At 35.5% G+C, this 18,488-nt stretch overlaps 1 protein-coding gene across 1 annotated transcript in view; it reads left to right on the plus strand.

Moving 5' to 3' along the window:
- Positions 1-169: 169 nt before the first annotated feature.
- LOC142350478 (protein sneaky-like) overlaps positions 170-18,488 on the plus strand; it is a 23,090-nt gene continuing 4,771 nt past the window's right edge. Inside the window, exons 1-4 of the mRNA XM_075402329.1 lie at positions 170-421; positions 12,119-12,237; positions 17,227-17,354; positions 17,834-17,991. Of these exons, the coding sequence (XP_075258444.1) occupies positions 177-421; positions 12,119-12,237; positions 17,227-17,354; positions 17,834-17,991 (650 nt within the window). The 5' untranslated portion in view covers positions 170-176. The remainder of the gene's footprint in view (positions 422-12,118; positions 12,238-17,226; positions 17,355-17,833; positions 17,992-18,488) is intronic.

The following is an 18,488-nucleotide window of genomic DNA, read 5'->3' on the forward strand; positions in this document are numbered from 1 at the left end:
CGCTGAATTAACAATGCACGCGTAAGGGGAAAGAATTGAACTCATGACTGTCTCAATTGGCATACAAATCGCATAACCTACAGAGTAAATAACGCAATTTTTGGGGGGCAAACGGCGTATTTTGTGTAAAATTAATCGATATTGTAAATTTGAAATATGAGCCAAGATCAAATAAAATGGAACTGGAAAACCCATTTGAGCATATAGCCGACAGTTTGAAGAAACAATTTGGTGGATTAAAGGAATCCTTTGGCACTTTTCGGCTAATTGTTGGGGCTCTTATTTACTGTGTTCAGATGTTCCATATATGGACTTTCGCTATGCTTGTTCGCAGACTCTGGATTTATGTCCGAAAATACAATGTTAATATCGAATTCGACAACAAGTACTTGGAGGATTATTTTCTTCGCATCGAGAAAAGGTAACAAGCGGTCAAGTTTAACTCAAATAAAATACGCAAAAATGCTGCTCAAATTGAATAAATGTCATATCGTTCGTATAATTTCGATCACACATCCATTCGGCTCGGGGAGAGAAAATGATTATTTTTTTTTGTACCAGCAGTAACAATAGCCAGGCGTGCTACTTAATTTAGTCTTTAATTGCTCTTGAATGAAGGTCATAGCAATTATTGTAAACGTGTGTGTCTTCCCGTACTGAGCCTCCAGAGACCATCAGGCCTGATTCAGAAAAAAATCAGACAAGGTCCCAGGCCTGATTCAGAGTCTGATCATGTCAAATACAAGGCTGCTAAGAGAACACTCCAGAGTCGATCTCTGAGGTTTCTATTGACAGAGAAAAATCAAGATTTGGGGGTCTCTGCCCAGAGAAATCCCAAGTCTTGGGTCTCTCTGCCAAGAGAAGGTCCAAGTCTTGGGTCACTCTGTGCAGAGTACAACCAAGACTTGGTGACCCCTTGGCAGGCAAGACACAAGACTTGGGATTTCTCTTGGCAGAAAGGATCCAAGACTTGATTTTTTCTGGACAGAGGGTTAGAATGGTACATTTTCTACGTTCATGGGCACTTTTAACATAAGTTTGAGTACCCTTATGTACAAATAAAGCACCAAATATGATTATGAATGCTATTTAAACAATGTTCGTGGCTCTTGGTAAGGTATGGTCACCTTTTCAAGGCCAAAGGGGTTCTTAAAAATACAAATTCAATACTCACTGTTGAAGAGAAATGAAGAGCTATAGCTAAAAAAAACCAATACAATACCGAACATTACATATATATATATATATAAATATATATATATATATATATATATATATATATATATATATATATATATATAACAACATGCTAAAGCAAAAAAAAATGAGTTGGATTTTATGGATATAGGGGAACTTCGATTTGTAGTAACGCTCGTAACGCTCGATATGAACAACTCCTTGACTAGCTTGAAAAAAAATATATTTTAAAAAAACATTTTAAAAAACAACGAAAAAATCTTTTGAAAATCTAACTTTTCTCCTAAGCAAGCTAGGTCAAAAATTCTTTTTGACTTGGATCCCAGTGATATTGGGGAACTTCACCCCATGAATTTCTCAGTGGTGATTCTCTCATTGATTTTTCAGAACTTAGCGTTTTTGTTCTTCATTTATAACAATGATTGCAAAAATTATCAATTTTGAGAGATTGAGTTACTTAACAATCTGTGAAATTCAAAAATGTGCTTCTCTCTATATTAGGAACCAAATGAAAATCAGCTTATAATTCACCAACCGTTGATACAAAAAACACAAAGACTCAGAGGAGAAGATATGCAACAAAAATCTTTGCTGAATTCTTGAAGTTGACAAAGTTTCAAAAATAACTTTTTACAGAAATTAGAACAGAATTAGTTTAACCGACCGCGAATGAATTAAACTAATCTTTTCGTTTCGTTACTTTCTTAATAACTTTTGGGTTAAGTTTTAGATCTATTTATCAGCTGTGTAAGTTTTAAGGACTGTTTATTGTTTAAAAATGTCCACAATGTAATTTGATCCAGTTAATCGGCAAACGTTTTTTTTGAACTTCAGATTGCAGCTAATCTTTTTTTGAGACCTAATACATAAGCATGGGTAATATTTGGAAACAAATACTCAGTTTTTACTTCTATCATGGGGATATTTTGTATATCAGTGAACGTGAAGAGAAGAAACCGATTTTAAGACTTGGCTGAGAAACCCAAGACTTGGATTTTCTCTGCCCAGAGAGGCCCCAAGTCTTGGGGTGAAGTTCAAAAATTTCACCTGCAAATGGTTTTTTTGACAGAAAACGTATAATTGGGCACCAAATTTATATAAAAAAGTTGCCCTCATTAAATAAAAACTCGGGATCCTCATGATGTCAACCTTAACTCTGCTCAGAGAAACACAAGACTTGGGGTCTGCGCTGCCCAGAAAAACCCAAGTCTTGGCCTCTCTCTGCCCAGAGATGTCTCAAGTCTTGGCTCCGCTAACCAAGTCTTGGAATCAAGACTTGGCCTTTTTTTATGCAAAATTTTTGCATGACAATTTTGACTTTTCGAGTGACTTTTACGCCCTTGACTTTTTGCGTTTCGCGTGATCTAAAATTCCTTCTCAATTACAATTTCAAGCAGCTGAAATCAATTGGCGGCATTTTAATACTAAAAGTCAAATGAAAAGTGCGCCGAAACTGGTGCCGTTTTTTACTTTATAACTTAATAGTGGTATATGTTAACCTCTAATGTGGTTATTTGAAGCCCATTATTGAAGTTCTTAGTCCCATTTAGTCCCCCCCCCCGACTGAAGCACTTTCTGTCGTTTGGAAAGTGGTTGCATAGCACAAATTATACACCCACTTAACACTTAATAACACATTAGTTTTTATAGAAAAAAAAACACAAACACGTAATTTGAGTGATTTTTATTTAACGATGATGAATTTTATTACCATTAAAAAAAATGGCTGAACCACACATAATTTAATAAAGTCAACACTTCGGTCAAAATAAAATTCAAATTAAAAACCACGCAAATACTTCAAGTTGAATAAATTGAATAGTGTTTGTAATTTTGACCAGTCCGCTTTGTCCATTCGGTTTGGGAAAAGCAAAATTATTACAGTTTTAATGGGATCATTAACAATAACCATAGTAGCTGTACTGTTTATAATTCAGTCTTTTCGAGATGAATTGAATTGAATAAGTGCAGCTGGAAGTAGTGTAACTACTACTACTACGACTAATATGTGGTATGTGGCCACTTTCTAACGAAGTATGATCACATACCAAATATGCACTACAAGTTCAATTAAAAAAACACGTGAAAAGCACGTTTTTCAAGTTTTTTATCAACAATTATAAAACGCTATCTTAGCCAACAAAGAACGCAAGATGACAGCCGACGAAACAACACAAGATGAAAGCGATTTTAATGAAGTGCGAAGTAAAAGAAAAAGGTTCAGAAAACAAGCGCAAAATCCAATCACCAACGTTAGACCAATTGTTGTTTCTATTGATCCAAGGCCTTCACAACTACAGTTTGCAAGAGCAATCAGATCGAACTTTCCAGTGGTCAAAATAAAGCACATAAGAGAGTTGAAGAACAATACCAATTTTTTTATTCAACCTGAGGACCTCGCTTCTAGAGAATGCCTAATGCTAACCGTAAACCTAACTCAAGCCTTTCCAAATGCCACTGTGAATGCCAGAAACACGCTTCCTAAGCCAAAAACCAAACCCAGTTTCGTAATTGTAAATGTCCATCACAGCATTAGTGTTGATGAGATAAAAGTTGAACTCCTAAACAACAATGCAATGAATGTCAACAAAGTTACACGAATAACTAGTCGAACAACTGGCCAACCAACAAAATTGATTCGAGTCATAACTGATTCCAATAACCATGTTAGTGCAGCTCAGAAACATGGTGTAAAAATAGGTTGGCAGCTATACCGATGTGAAGCAAGCCGTGAACCACCTCTTGTAATGCAATGCTTCAAATGCCAACAATTTGGTCACTCAGCAAAAGAATGCAGTAATGCTACTCGATGTCTTCGCTGCTCGCAGGAGCACAGTGTTAAAGAATGTAGTGTACAAAAAGAAAACGCTAAGTGTTCTAACTGTGGCGGTGCTCATGCGACAGTTTATCGCGGTTGTCCGGCCTATCAGCAGAAGCTAGCTGAGGCTTCAAGAAAGAGAAATGAGAATAAATACTCTACTGCAGCGAAAAACTTGAAACCGCAAACCAACGTTGAAATGCCGCCACAAACTGAAAAAATAGCTGTTCTTATAGCCGAAGTCTTGAGCAAAATACGAACAGTTCTAAATACCATGTCCTATAGTGATATAATAAACATTGTCTCTAACAGCGCCTCACGCATCTTCAATGAAAAAATTGATGGTCAAAAAATACATGAGAGTATTAAGAGTGCAAATGCAATCCCTGTTAATTCAATGCCGCCTAACAACATATCAAACAGCCAAAACTTTAACCAAAATGGATAAGCTCAAAATCTTGCAATGGAACTGTCGAGGTCTAAACAACAAAATAAACGATCTCATTTTATTCTTAGCCGAAAATGACATAGACATAATTTGCGTGAATGAAGTGAAAAAATGGCAGAAAACCAGCCCTCTTCGTGATTATGTTGTTGCAACAGAAACTTATGCCAACAGTCATCATGGCTCTCTTATTTTAATAAAGAACAACATCTTCATAAAACCAAACAGAACAAGCTGAAAAAGAGAACGATTGCAGCGGGAAAACACTGGAAATACTAAAATTATGCATCACGCTACCGTATTTCGGAGACTTTTGGATAATATCTTTTTACAATTCACCTGGAAAACCACTCTCACTGGAAAAAGTATTCTCAGAATGTATGACAAATGTTTTTGTTTGTGGTGACTTCAACTCTCCCCACCAAGAATTAAACTGCTCCTATGATTCTGAAAACGGTGAGAAACTCCTGAATCTAATAGACAACGGTCATTTTAAACTGCTAAACAACGGTCACCACACATATCAGTCGTTCGACGGAAAAAGTAAAAACATGCTCGATTTACACTTTTGCGATAGTACAGTTTTTAGGAATTTTAGTAATTTCGAAGTCTCAGAGGATCTGGGAAGTGGCCATAGAACCACAATCACAACGTTTAACCTCAAAATCAGCAAAAAATTTGAATTGAAATTGGAAATTGACTTCAGACAATTCAGAGAAAACGCTATAAAATCGTATAGATCATCGGACCTTTGGCCTGCGCAGTATCCGGGAAAGGATGAACTAAATAAGTTTAGCAGCAATCTGGTTGAAATAATACACAAATCGTTGGAAGACTCCTATGTCAACAAAAACAAGATTCCCTAAAGTATTGAGACACAAAAATTGATAAAACTAAAAAGGAAAAAGCGAAGAGAACTCAAAAGTGCAGTTAACGATGAATTTAGGTCTCTAAAAACCGAGATAAATTATCTGCAGAAAAAAATCAAACGATCAATCAGGCAATCAGAAGAACAAAAAAGAGCTAAAATTTTGGCACGTGCAAGAGACAAGAGCTGCAAAGGTTTTTGGAGAGCAATAAAAGAACTAACAAATGACCACGAGTCAAAACAAAAAACTTGCGACTATCCCGATTTAACATATAAAGAGTCGAAGGCAGTCACAGATCATGAGAAAAGCGAGCTTTTCAAACAACTCCTAAAAGGCACAATGAAAAACCACACAACTGTACCAACAGAAATTGCCGAACACTACGAGAAAATCGAAAAAGAAACCAAAGCATTTCTAAGTACAAACGTCGACACCGAGGAACTTTGTATTGTGATTAAAACAAGGGAATTCGATGAAATAATGAGAGTATCGAGAAAGTGATGCCCAGGACCAGATAAAATCAGCTACAAAGTGCTCAGTGGGTTACCACGGAGTATAAAAGCCCTAGCCTGCCTCCTCATTTCTAGTTCAATTAACAACTCGTATGTTCCAGTAAATTGGAAAGAATCACAGATAACAATGATACCAAAGCAAGATAAAGACAGATCAAAGGCTGAAAACTATCGACCTATTAGTCTTACAAATTGCCTGGCCAAAGTTTGCGAAACTGTTGTGAAAAACATTGTCTTAGAACATTGCGAAAGTCTAAATGTATTTGGCGAAACTCAGAGCGCTTACAGGAAACATCGCTGTACCACGGACAATCTTATCAAACTCACTCAGCACGTTAGTGAAGCTTTCCAATGGTCTGAAATGGTTGGTTTAGTTTGCTTGGATGTTGAAAAAGCATTTGATGCCGTATGGCGTCTAGGGTTGATCCACAAATTGAATTCAATTGAGCTGAAGATCCCAATCATTAAGTGGATAAATTCATTCTTGTCACAAAGGAACGTTTATGTAAAGATAAATACTACTGTTAGCGCCAGTTTCTGCCCGACAGCCGGTTTGCCCCAAGGCAGCGTAATTGCTCCCATTCTCTTCCTTATATACGTTAGCCGATTGCCAAAAATGAAAGCACAGATTTCACAGTTCGCTGACGATTTTGCCCTGTACTATAGATCTCGCTCAACACAACTAATTCAAAACAATCTGCAATCATCACTGAATAGCCTTATAGACTGGTGTGACCACTTGAAAATTAAAATAAATCCTAACAAAACTCAGTACATGATTTTTATAAACCCACCTAAGAAAAAGTCTGAGCTCAATTTAAAAATAAAAGGCGCACCCGTCGGAAAAACACAAACGCTAAAGTTTCTGGGTATTACTCTCACTCCTCATCTCAGATGGAACGATCACTGCAATAACCTAATAAAGAGAGCAAATAGCAGGTTATTTCAACTGTGGAGACTCAGCAATCTAAACATCAACGAAGAGAGTCTTTTATTGGTATACAAATCTTGGATCCGGCCCCTTTTTTTGTACTCAAATGCCTGTTGGATTGACCAATCCCAAGCACTCATTAATAAAGTACAATGTGTCCAGAATAGAGCCTTGAGGATCTGCCTACGAAAACTTAGATTTTACAAGGTCCAAAAACTTCATGAAGACGCAAACATGCAAACAATTAGAGAAGTTCAGATTAAACTAGCAAATGGGTATATTAGTCGGGCAATTAAACACAACACTCAGTCTGTAGTGGAACTAATTCACAAAAAAGGCAGTGCCCGCTTAATAATTGCAAAAGTACTCTCGATCACCTTCAATACTAAAAAAAAGAAATGACAAACTGGTGCACACCAGCCATCCGGCGTAGGTAGCAGCTCAAAACACTGATGAATGACAGAATGAGGATCGAGCCCCTGTACATCCGCAACTTCAAGGCCATAAATTGTTTTCCAAGAAAAATCGGCAGTCGGACTGACATCAGTGGAAAACTTGGGAATTGAATAAATAGGAATACGAAGACAAAAACGGGAAAACAAGGAAGTGCAACTTTATATTGAAATCTCAGCGAAAAACATCACACGATTTTAATGACTAGCAAACGAAATAAGACAAATTATTAGCCAGCAGCGCAGTTGTGAGGAGCAATGAACACGAAGATCTCTATACCTACAGCTACGGTTCGACTCCAACATTGTTTATTTATCACTATGCGATTTTGTTTTTTTTCATATATCAGTCAAAGCGTTTATAACCTACAGCCAACTCAAAACGATTTAGTATAATTGTCGGAGCTAAGCCAATTGGCTCAGCGGAGAATTACGTATACACGTAACTAACAAATCGAACCGATAAGAGTTCGAAGCCGAGAAGTGTCACCTTCCTTTTAATTCCTTCTCTTACCTTTTATTTTGCACATAGGCGTCTTTTTATCCGATCAGAAATATAATAAGTGTATGGCCAGCCAATCGCTTAGTCAATTCGGGGCCAGACACAACTTATTTTTAATCCACTTCATTCTTTTCATTCTATTCAGCCAGCCCCTCGCTTAGTAAATTCGGGGCTGAACAGATCACCAAAAACACCAAAACAAAAGCTAATTACGGCAATTATCAATTTAATCAAGCTTCGTTTCCTTTTGAAATCTTTAATTCAGTCTTTTTACCATCTATTTCATACTCCACTGAATTAAATTAAACAAGAGAAACACTTCATCATCTAGCTTTGTGCTGCGCGCGGTTTGGTTTCAGTGGTTTTATGGTTAGGTCAGCGTAGCACTTTTAATCAAGCACTTCTTATTTTTCGTCAGTTTTGATTTTTTTTTATTCACTTTCCTTTATGAATTTAAAACAAAGTTCATTTTAACTTTTTCAGTCCTTCCTTTTGGAACAGAAAATTTTAGCATTTGTTCTCCTTAGACTGACGACTATTATATTATACGAATTAGGATCATTTGTTTTATACTACCTATCTGCTTTAATTGGTTGGAAATTAATTCGTATTGCGATCGAAAAAGTATTGAAAATATGGGCCATCAAACATGGAACTTAGCGCGGACAGCTAACTCGATGTTAACAATGCGAGCGTGGGTTCGAGACTCAGGATGAGCCAATTTCATCCGTCTCAATTTTTCAGACAATTCCAAACTGAGAACAATGAAACTATGATGCCAAACACCTCCAAAAACAGAAGAAAACGTAATGCAATGCACTAATATTGGTTAAAATTCTGACATCCACACAATGAGGTTCGAGTCCCACCAACGTCATCAAACACTTAATATCCTGAAATTTTTTTGTTTTGTTTTAATTAATTAACAGTACTTGTTACTTACCTTGTGATAATGAAAGCTGCCGATCACACCATCTCCTACGAGGCTAGCCATGTATCCGATCCATTATTTTTTTGAAATGCCAAGTTCAGCCAGTAGAAGCCCTCCATGGTGCTTGAAATGGCTGAGTGCGCCGGATGCAAAAGAAGTCTTTGATACGACAGGAACAGAAACTCAGTTTTAACGAGAACTTTCTGCTTCAATACTTCTTTTTAAACTGAAACTCTTTCTTAATATGTATTAAACTTCTTTTAACGAATGGCTGTACATAAATTGTGTAATTGTTGCTATCTTAGTCAACAAAGAAACTGAATTTTATACTATTATTTTGACTAAATGAGACTCTCGTTTGATTTAGTAAAATTATAGTAACAGCCGGGTCACCACTTCTGAGTAGTCATACAAGGATCATATATGGTATCATACAAATCATAACGTATTTCCTAGTACGATCCTTGTATGATTACTAAGAAATCATACATGACTACTAGGAAATCATATATGATCCTAGAATGAATAACAAGAATCATATATCTATTTTTCATTAATTTTTAAACCATTAATGTCTCTTAAAAATTTCACTCGTCAAGGACTCATGTGACTCCCCGGCATCACTTTGTGATCCGCCAACAGACCCAAACGTACAATATCATTTACAAAGTTGGGCACGCAAGTATTGAGTAAGTCCAAATAGATAAATAAAGTTCTGATTTTCTTTGAAGCCAGCTTATACCTATAAATGCTCATTTATAAAAAGAATATTTGGAAAAATTTTTTCAGATAATTTCAAATTCGTTTTTTGAATGTATTTTTGTTGGAAAGTTTTTCTTTTTGCCCACACAAAAAATCAAATGTGGAATGCAAATGCGATATAATAAATTATTTTCCTCTGACTACATTATACCGAAATTTGTGAAACCAATCAATGTTTTATGTGTCATATATGACCTTGTATGATTTCCAGAAAATTTTTTCAACATAAAAAGACAATGAAAGATGTACAGTTTTTATGTTTTGATTTTTTTCGTATGATCCTTGTATGATTTCTAGGAAATCATATATGACCTTGTATCCTCCCGTGACAGACCCTTCATCACCTTTTGTCACGGGTAGGGACTTCGCCACCCGATACGAGTCGTGCATAACGTTTTTTGACGGGTGGGGATGTCCCTACCCGTTACGAATTGTTCGTTAAATTTTGGCGGTGAGGAAAAAATTCAAAACATTTCAGTTTCGGTTGTGAAAAAACTTGTTGTCAAAAAAAGCTGCGGCGAATTCAATTTTGGGATCCATAAAGTTGCATTTCAAAATTGAAAATTCTTAAACCTTTTTTTTAGTCATAAAAGACCATTCTGCGGTTTTTAAATTCAAATTTAAAAACTAACCTATGCGTATATGCGCGTGTGTGTGTTAGAGAGAATGCCAGGAAATTGCTAAATTGCAACAGTAAGAACAGTTTAACCCATTTTTTGGTGGTCCACATGTTGTAAATTTGTTAGTTTTCCCGGAGGAATACGCGCGCGCCGATAAAAAATGTAATAACTTTAAGTGCCAAGGCTCCAGGTGAATTATTGTGGCTGCTAGCCAAAGGAGTGCTATTGACTTCAAAGTTAGCCTTAAAGGAGGAATAACTCCACAAAATAACTAAAAACTGTTGGTGAAACTGACCAAAGTAATAAGCGAAAGAATGTGAGATGTTGCAACAATCACTGAAATAGTGTTATAAAATGTGTGGTGAAGCAATTAATATACATAAATGTTAAGATAGGAAAGTTAAACTAGAGAAAATTTTGTATTTTCGCGATAAAAAGGGTCCTTTTTGACAAAAGTACGCCTAAAATCTTCAATAAAAAGCAACTTGGCTATCCAAAAACTGTTGCCCATTGTTGATGAAAACGAAAATAGGTCGTTAAATTTGGAAACCAAAGGTTTATGCGTATTTAAGCAAGTATAAACACGCACTTTGGTGTAAAATTTTGAGAAAATAAAAGAACATTGAGAAATTCTTATCGGGAATAATTAGATAGGAAATGATTACTACTGCGTGTTGTGAACTATAGTTGACATTATGCATTTATTAAAAGCTAGCGCAGCTATTGTTTGAAAATATTTTATATTGCAACGAAACATTGTTACATACAACAAAAATATCAATAAAAACTTCTGGTTTATATAGTTTCGGGTGGTATCGGCCTCAATAAGGGCTCGATTGAAAATTTTTTTAGTAAAGTATTCTAAAGTAGCCTTCAATCTACCTAGACACTCAATCTTACAAATTGCGAAAACTTAAATTTAAGGAGTACTAAAATAAGTGCAAACTATAGGGTGGGGTGCACTAGCAGAACAGATCCCTTTCCTCTGCTTCAACAGAAAATATAAATGATTCAGTTTTCAGGCTTTGACATGTTTTGTATGATCTCTCAATGATTTCCAGGAGTGACTAACTATAGTTCATACAAGTCACATATGACCTAGTGTGATCACGTGATCACTAAGAGTCATATATGACTTAGTATGAATACTAAGAGTTTTGTATGATGAGCAACCCGTTTGTTTTGGAAGATGAGCATGTGCTATTCTGGGATTCATTTTGTATTTAATCTGGAAACGCGTTTTCCATTCGAAGTCGAATTGATCAGAATGAGATGGACAAAAAAATTTTGCGGTGACCCGTGATCGAACCAGGGACCTTTGGCCCTGAAATTTAACAAACTCCCAACTGAGCTATCACGGCTGATCAACGACAGCGTTAGGCCATCAATATTAATAAAGCACTCGTTCCTTGTCAGCCTCAAACTTTTGATCAGAACCAGTATTTCTGCTATTTGAATTGAAAAAGTGTTCACAAAGTTGTCGATGGCGGATATATAATCATAGAATCGTAGTTCCGCTTATTATCATTGTTTTTAGACAGCACAGGATTTTATCATTTCGGTTTGCATTTCAGTATTCTTTCAAATTTGCAAAAAAAATCTGATAGAATCAATTGTGTCATATTTGGAATCGCGGTCGGCTTTTAACACAATCGGCAGTTAAATTTCTCAGTCATTCTCAGTCATACTATTCAACTTTTTAGCCTTCCTTTCATATACTTTTCTTATAGATCCGATGTAAATTTGACAGAAAATGAAATAGCTCGAATTGATTGCTTATCTTGGAATTATATTGTATTCTGAATGAAAAAAATGTTGAGCGGCAAAGCTGAATGATTAGTTATCAGGACTAATTGAGTGTCGAGCAATGCAATGATTATTCACAGGATAGTGGGTAATGCAGTTCAGAAAAGCTAATAGGAGAACCATAATATCAAGACAGGTTTTAAACTGCTGAAACGAACGGGCGAAAGTGTTCCTTGTCTTTCATAGGCGAGCAGTTCTTACACCAATCGTTAATACATTTGTTTCAATTAAAAATAGATTTAGCTGATTGTGGTGCTGTTTGTGCGGTTTTAGAAGACAACGTGATAAGGAGATGTGCTTGTTTCCCCTGCGAGCTAACGAGAAACAACGTCTGCTTTCAATAACGCGACTTCTACCGACAAAAGACGAGTGTTCAAAACTTTTTGAAACAGGCATTATATTGGATCAAGGGGCTAATAAGCTGTAATAAAGAAACTTTTGCCCAGCAACAATAGCCTTACACAATTTCAATCAATTTCAAAAAATCAGAGGAAGACTTTTTCAACTCAGTTTGAGCAAATCAACATCTTAACAACTGAACAACTGATTTTGCTCTAATTGAAAAGTCCTTTGTTTCTTGAGCGTTGGTCTTCATGGAAAAAAATTAAAAATTATTCAAATTTGTAAAAATGTCAGCAAGACACTCTTCCAGACCAGACACTCTCCCAGACTCTCGCAGACCAAGTCTGATTATAGTCCCAGATCAGTTTCGGCTGTAATCAGGTCATCTGATCAGTCAATTTACATGTGCAATTTGTTTGAGCTCATCGTGCTCTCAAAACTACCTCTGACCAGACCAATTACGGTTCTTTTTACGAGAGCAGAACTCAATTCTTTTTGTATTTTATGCTTTTATAGATCATGTTTCTGATGCAATTATCTATTATTCCAACATCCAAACTTATTCGGGGGTTAGGAACTTGCAATCCTACTTTTATTTTTTGCTAACCTGATAAAAAAGTGATATCCTTGGAGAGAGCTTGAAAAAAAGTTCATCAGTTGTTACTTATCCTGCCGCTTCACGAAGTCATATCGCTACTAGGCTCAATTTTTTTCGTAACATTTACGTCCGTCTTTTTGTAAATTCTCCAGACAATTATTTTGGGGAATTTTTTTTTGCTTCTGATGAACCAAAAAGCGTCTGAGTCTAGAACTTAAGTCATATCAAAAATTTGACAAAAGTTACAGCTAAAAGGAAAGACATATTTAATTCTCTGAATCGAATTGAGCTCTGTGCTTAGCAAATGATTTCTCAAATTATAACAAATGATTTCTCAAATTATAACAAATATTTTTTAAATATCGTTTGTTTTGCTCCTTTTAAAAGTGATGTCACAGCGAAAATAATCAGTCTATAAATTATAGCTCGCTCAAACAACAAAAACATTATAATTATCAGCAAAATTGAAACGTGGATTATTTTTAGAACCAGTTAGCATCAGTTGCAGGTGACCTAAACCAATGGTTTTAACAATAATGATTCTGTCTAAAAAATCCCTTACACCTTCATAGATAATGCCTTGGAGACCAATCAGGTAATCACGGTCCTTTTAATTATTTTTCGACCCCGACTGCAAACAATGTAATAAGTAATAATTACGATTTAAGTTATAAACTTTTCCATACTTTCTGTAATTCAGAAATAAAAAAAAAATTAAAGTAAATTAGAAAATATTAACAAAAAGTAGCACAATAGACTAAAATATAGAAGGAAGGTTCTGGATTCTACTCAAGGCAGAACTTTGCTGCAACTACATCTGGGTATACTCTCAAAAAATCTGCTCGCTTCGCTAAATTACTGTACGTTCCAAGAAAAAATTGGGGGGGGTAGCAAAAATGAAGAACAATAATTTTTGATTCCAGACCATAGCGCGACTTCTGGGAAGCGTTTCGCAGACCATGTAATTTGGGTTGCACCACGCCACCAGTGGTTTTCTAAGCAAATTTTTCCAATTTGCGCTGTTCTATTTGTTCTATGGAAACCTTAATACACTATTTTGTGCTCAGCCAGCACCTTCTTGCAGCGGATGGCGTTCTTATTAAGGAAAACCCACCAATGTTGAAAGCAAAATCCCTGAGAGAGCTCGTTTAGCGCTTTAAATTTTAAGCTCATTATACTCCGTACCCAAAAAAATTGTTTTTCACATCTTTAACAATATTTAAAATGACAGAAATTTGCAATTATAACAGATTATATTTCCAATTTTAGAACATAAAATCGATTATGATGGAAATTAATTATATGAAATATAAAATCCCCAATCAATTATAATTCAGTAAAATTAAATTTAAAAAAATTTAATAGTTTAAAGTATCATTGCTTATTCAAAATTAGCAACCTCTCTCTTCTCCAACTTTTTGTTTCCGCTACCTTTCTTTCTCTTTTCCTGCATCTCTGTTTGGAAAATTTGTGATCACCATTCAAAACTCCAATTTGAAGAGGAAAGGTGCAGGATCTTTTTTCCTTCAACCATTCTTCCTTGCAAGTTTTTCAAAAGATAAAATGAATGCCGTCAAAGAGAAATAGCATCTCAATTACATTGAATAGCATCTTTTTTCTCAAATCATTATTATAAAATAATAAACTATACCTGGAAGTACTAGGTGTTCCCCAGTATTGCAACTCTTTTTTTCATGTACTTGTCAAGGTCTTCCCAGGTTTAGTTGTCCGACTCTAGACCGCTATGGTGAGACCATTGGGATCGCATAACGGGAGTGTGGTGCGATCCAAATTACACGGTTCGTGAAACTTATGAATAGCACGATGGTCTAGACTATGGTCGTACTACCGTCTGATCAGAGAGCAATCAAGGAGAGAAATGCTCAAAAAACTAAACACGTTTTGATGCCTTTTGTTTCCATTCTTTTTGGATAATAACTTCGATTTGAAAAATTATACAGATCTTTTTTTTTAAATTTTGATAACCTTTGTTTTCTGTAATCCCGTTGATGTTGCTGAGAGAAATCGTAGTCTCTGAAACAAAGGGGTGGGTTTTGTTAATTTTGTTTTTTTTGTGTTTAGATTAATAACAGTTAGTTACCTTTTCGAATGATGTTGTGGAAAAATGGCGATGAGGAAAAAAGTTTGTTGAATATTCCTCTGAAAGTCTGGACCCTGGAATGGTGAAAAAAAACTCAAAATTTCAAAATGGACAAAAATAACACAAAAGTTTAAACAGATTACCTTTGTTGCGTTGAGTAACGAATTAAAACGGAGTTGATTGAGGCTAAATGTGTCACAGATCATAAAATCTGCAGCTCTATTCTGATTTGCTAAAATTCGAGTAATTTGGTTTTCGGTGTTAACGAAAACCTATAATAATAAATTCTTTTTCGATTACTCAGAAATACAAATGGCAAACAATCCAAGCTAGCAGATGAAGGCTGATTTAAACTTTATGCAAAATTATGCAAAAGTTAACAAAATCAATTATAATTGAGAATTTTGAGACGGCTGTGGATGCGGGACATTAAACCAACTGCACGTAATTTTAAAACACGTCATAGTTGTCTAGATAAGTGGTTTTTTTGTGATTTAAATCTGTGAAAACTAATCCTAAAAAGCAACTCGATAAGAGAAAGAGGCAAGAGAAAACGACAAATTGATGTAGAATTTTGACTTAACTTGATTGTTTTGTGATAAAAACGTTTTAATTTTAAATTTTACTTGAATATAAGAAGTGCTAACAGTAATTTTTCGCCTTGAGAAAATTTCCTTGATATCTTTTCTCGCTCTAACCAAATTAATGCATGCACGAGAACATTGGTTTTCTAATTTCTAATGAACTTAGTTAACCAGATGGACCTAAATTTATAAAGACAAGAGTCGTAAATCGCGCAGCGCATAAACACAATTAAGCCATGTGAGTCGCTGACGGCTGCCATGAAAAATTGTTGTTTGTTAAGTTGGAACCCTTTTAGTATGTGAAGCACAACCAATTCCAATCACCCTTAATGATTGTCTATTATGACAATTATTAATGATATAAAATATCTCATTTAATTTCTTGCTTAAATTATTTTCATATCTTTGTGAACTCGGCGAAATTACATAATATATCTCTGAATGTGTTAAATATCTTTTTTTTACTGTAAAAAAGCTTTTCTGTGTAAAAAAGTTATTTCACACATTCATTGATTAATTGCTCTCAAACGAAGTTTGTATCAATTATATTAGTCCTGTCGGTCTTTTTTATGCGATTTTTCTCTTGACCGATTTTTTGTCACGCTTTTGACTTTTTGTCCTCGAAAACGATTTAAACAGGTAGCGCCCAGCGGGCATTAAGTACTCTTAGAGCCTATCAGCTCTGTTTTAGCCCAAACTGTTTTGGAGACTTAAACTTATGGTTTGAAGGGCGGTTCTTAAAGGTTGAAGACACCCTAACTTGTGACCCCCTCCTCCCCCCCCCCCAAAACATGCAATTTTTTTTTCAAGTGTTGAAATTTTTGTCAGTTTTAGGTCTCTCAAGAGTAAAGAGCCACATAACCTCCTCTAGGGTTTGATTATAGGGTAATGCATAGCTTCTAGATGTAATGGAAGGTTTTGTCAAGATTTTATTATGAGCAATTTAAATTTTTTCAAGTTTTTTGAATCTTTTTGATTTTTTGTCATTTTTTCCAGCACCATGGTCCTAGGAACCTCCTTCAAGGTTTGGTGATAAGCAGTGATAAGCGCAAATTTTTTTGAGTTTATGGAATGGTTATCAATATTTTAATGACTCCAGCTTTAGCAATTTTTGTTAAGTTTATTTTTTTCATTTTTTTCGGAAAATTATTATCATGTTCCAAGTTTATGAATCTCTTTGAGCCAGTGAAACTATTTAAAGCTTGAAATAGGGATTCTGGATAGTCTCGAGACATTGAAATAGTTTTGAAGAATTTAATAGCTGGAACTTTTTAAAGTTCGGTTAAAATTTGCGATTGTTTTCAAAATTTTTGAAAATACTCGAAAATTTTTCGAAAATAATTTCTAAAATTTTTCAATATTTTCGTCCTTTTCTGAGTTTAACAATCCTTACTGGCCAACGAAGCTTTTCAAGTCTCGCAGATGGGTTTCTTGACATAACTACAGAGACAAATATTAGTTTTGGCGAAATCTGGAGGCTTTTCTTTTAAATTTTGCAATATTTTGCAAATTTTTAACAAATAAATTCTTTATTTGATTTATTTATTAAAATGGCTAGAAAACTATAAAAGATGCAGAATCGAATCAAGCTTAAGCTAGCCTCACCAAACCATGGCTAGCTCGCCGGTTGTTTGAGAGCAGTTCGCCCGACGTCGGTTATGTTATATTATGTAATTTAGCCGAGTTTAAGTAATTTTTGCCGAGTTTATGTAACTTCGCGGTCCAAAGGGAAACCTTGATCCAATTTTACCTGCAGGATTGTTTACATTGTTACGTCACGTAGCTTACTTTTCTGTGTTCGGATTTGATCAACTGATGACACGTGTGTTGTTCATGACAAGTCGCGCCCTCTACCTGGATGCAAAACTGGAAGCCTGGGAAAAGGTACTTTCTTGTGAACAAATTGTAAGTTTTTTTCTGCGAGAACTTGAAAAAGAAGTAGCTTTTGTGAAAGCTAGACGGCTTTAATGCGGCTTTCGCGAGATTAATGCGTGATTATGTGAACACAGAGTGTGCAAGATTTTAAATGGAATCCCGCATATCATCTTTTTAAAAGATCTTGTGACATTTTACATGAGACCAATTGACCTTTTCTACTCAAGGTCTCTAATTATGCTGTTCGCCAAACCGTCGAGGCGACATCAATTCATGATGTGAATTAGGGCAGTTATTTGAGGTTGACTTCTGCCCCCCCCCCCCCCCCCCCCCCCACTTCCACGCACTCCCTCCAGTGCGCCTCGTCCACCTCATTCCACCCATAACACGCGCTGAAAACACTCCAACCCTGGTCACACAGAAATTGAGAAATTTGACCACAAAATCATTTAAATTTAAGCAATTGAAATCTATTGATGTAATTTTAGGTAGAAACAAGCGTGATTGGCGACGGGATAATGGCAAAGATTCTGCGGAAGTTGTCGTCTCTCTTCGAATCGAATAATAAACTGTCTCAGCAAATTTCTACTCTCAAATGTTTGCCCGAACTCTCATTCACGGATGGAAATTTCTTCAAATTTTTCGCAGGAAAGCACTATCTTTGGGCTCTTTTGCTTTAATAGCAAGTTTTGCTAAAAACGAGTTTTTGTGTAGAAGTAATTGCTATAGTTGTCTTGTTTTCACTGCTAACTCATATAGAGGTAGGGTTCAAATTTTTTCATTGACTAAGCTTAGTCTGTTTGAACAAAAAATAAAAAATGTTTACAGCTGCAAGGAGTCTTCATTTTTTTTGTTTTTAATTTTTCATTTAAAAAACTTTAAAATTTTATTAAACGTAGAGTCAGCTAAACGTTTTTGGCTCGAATATCAATTCTGGCGATAGTTTCTATGACTACTAGAAAAGACCCATTATAACAAAAAATGAAGAAACTTGTGCGAACAAAAACTAATCGTCAAGATATCAGTTCCAGAGATAAAAAAATTGACAAAAAGCTGGAAAATTTTTTAGGTTTGGATGCTGACTCCCCATGTTTATGTCATTTGGCGTCCGAAAACAGGCTTCTAGCCTGATTGACGTACGTG

This window comes from Convolutriloba macropyga, chromosome 12 (genome assembly GCF_964194025.1).
Source record: "Convolutriloba macropyga chromosome 12, txConMacr16.3, whole genome shotgun sequence".
NCBI lineage: Eukaryota > Metazoa > Xenacoelomorpha > Acoela > Convolutidae > Convolutriloba > Convolutriloba macropyga.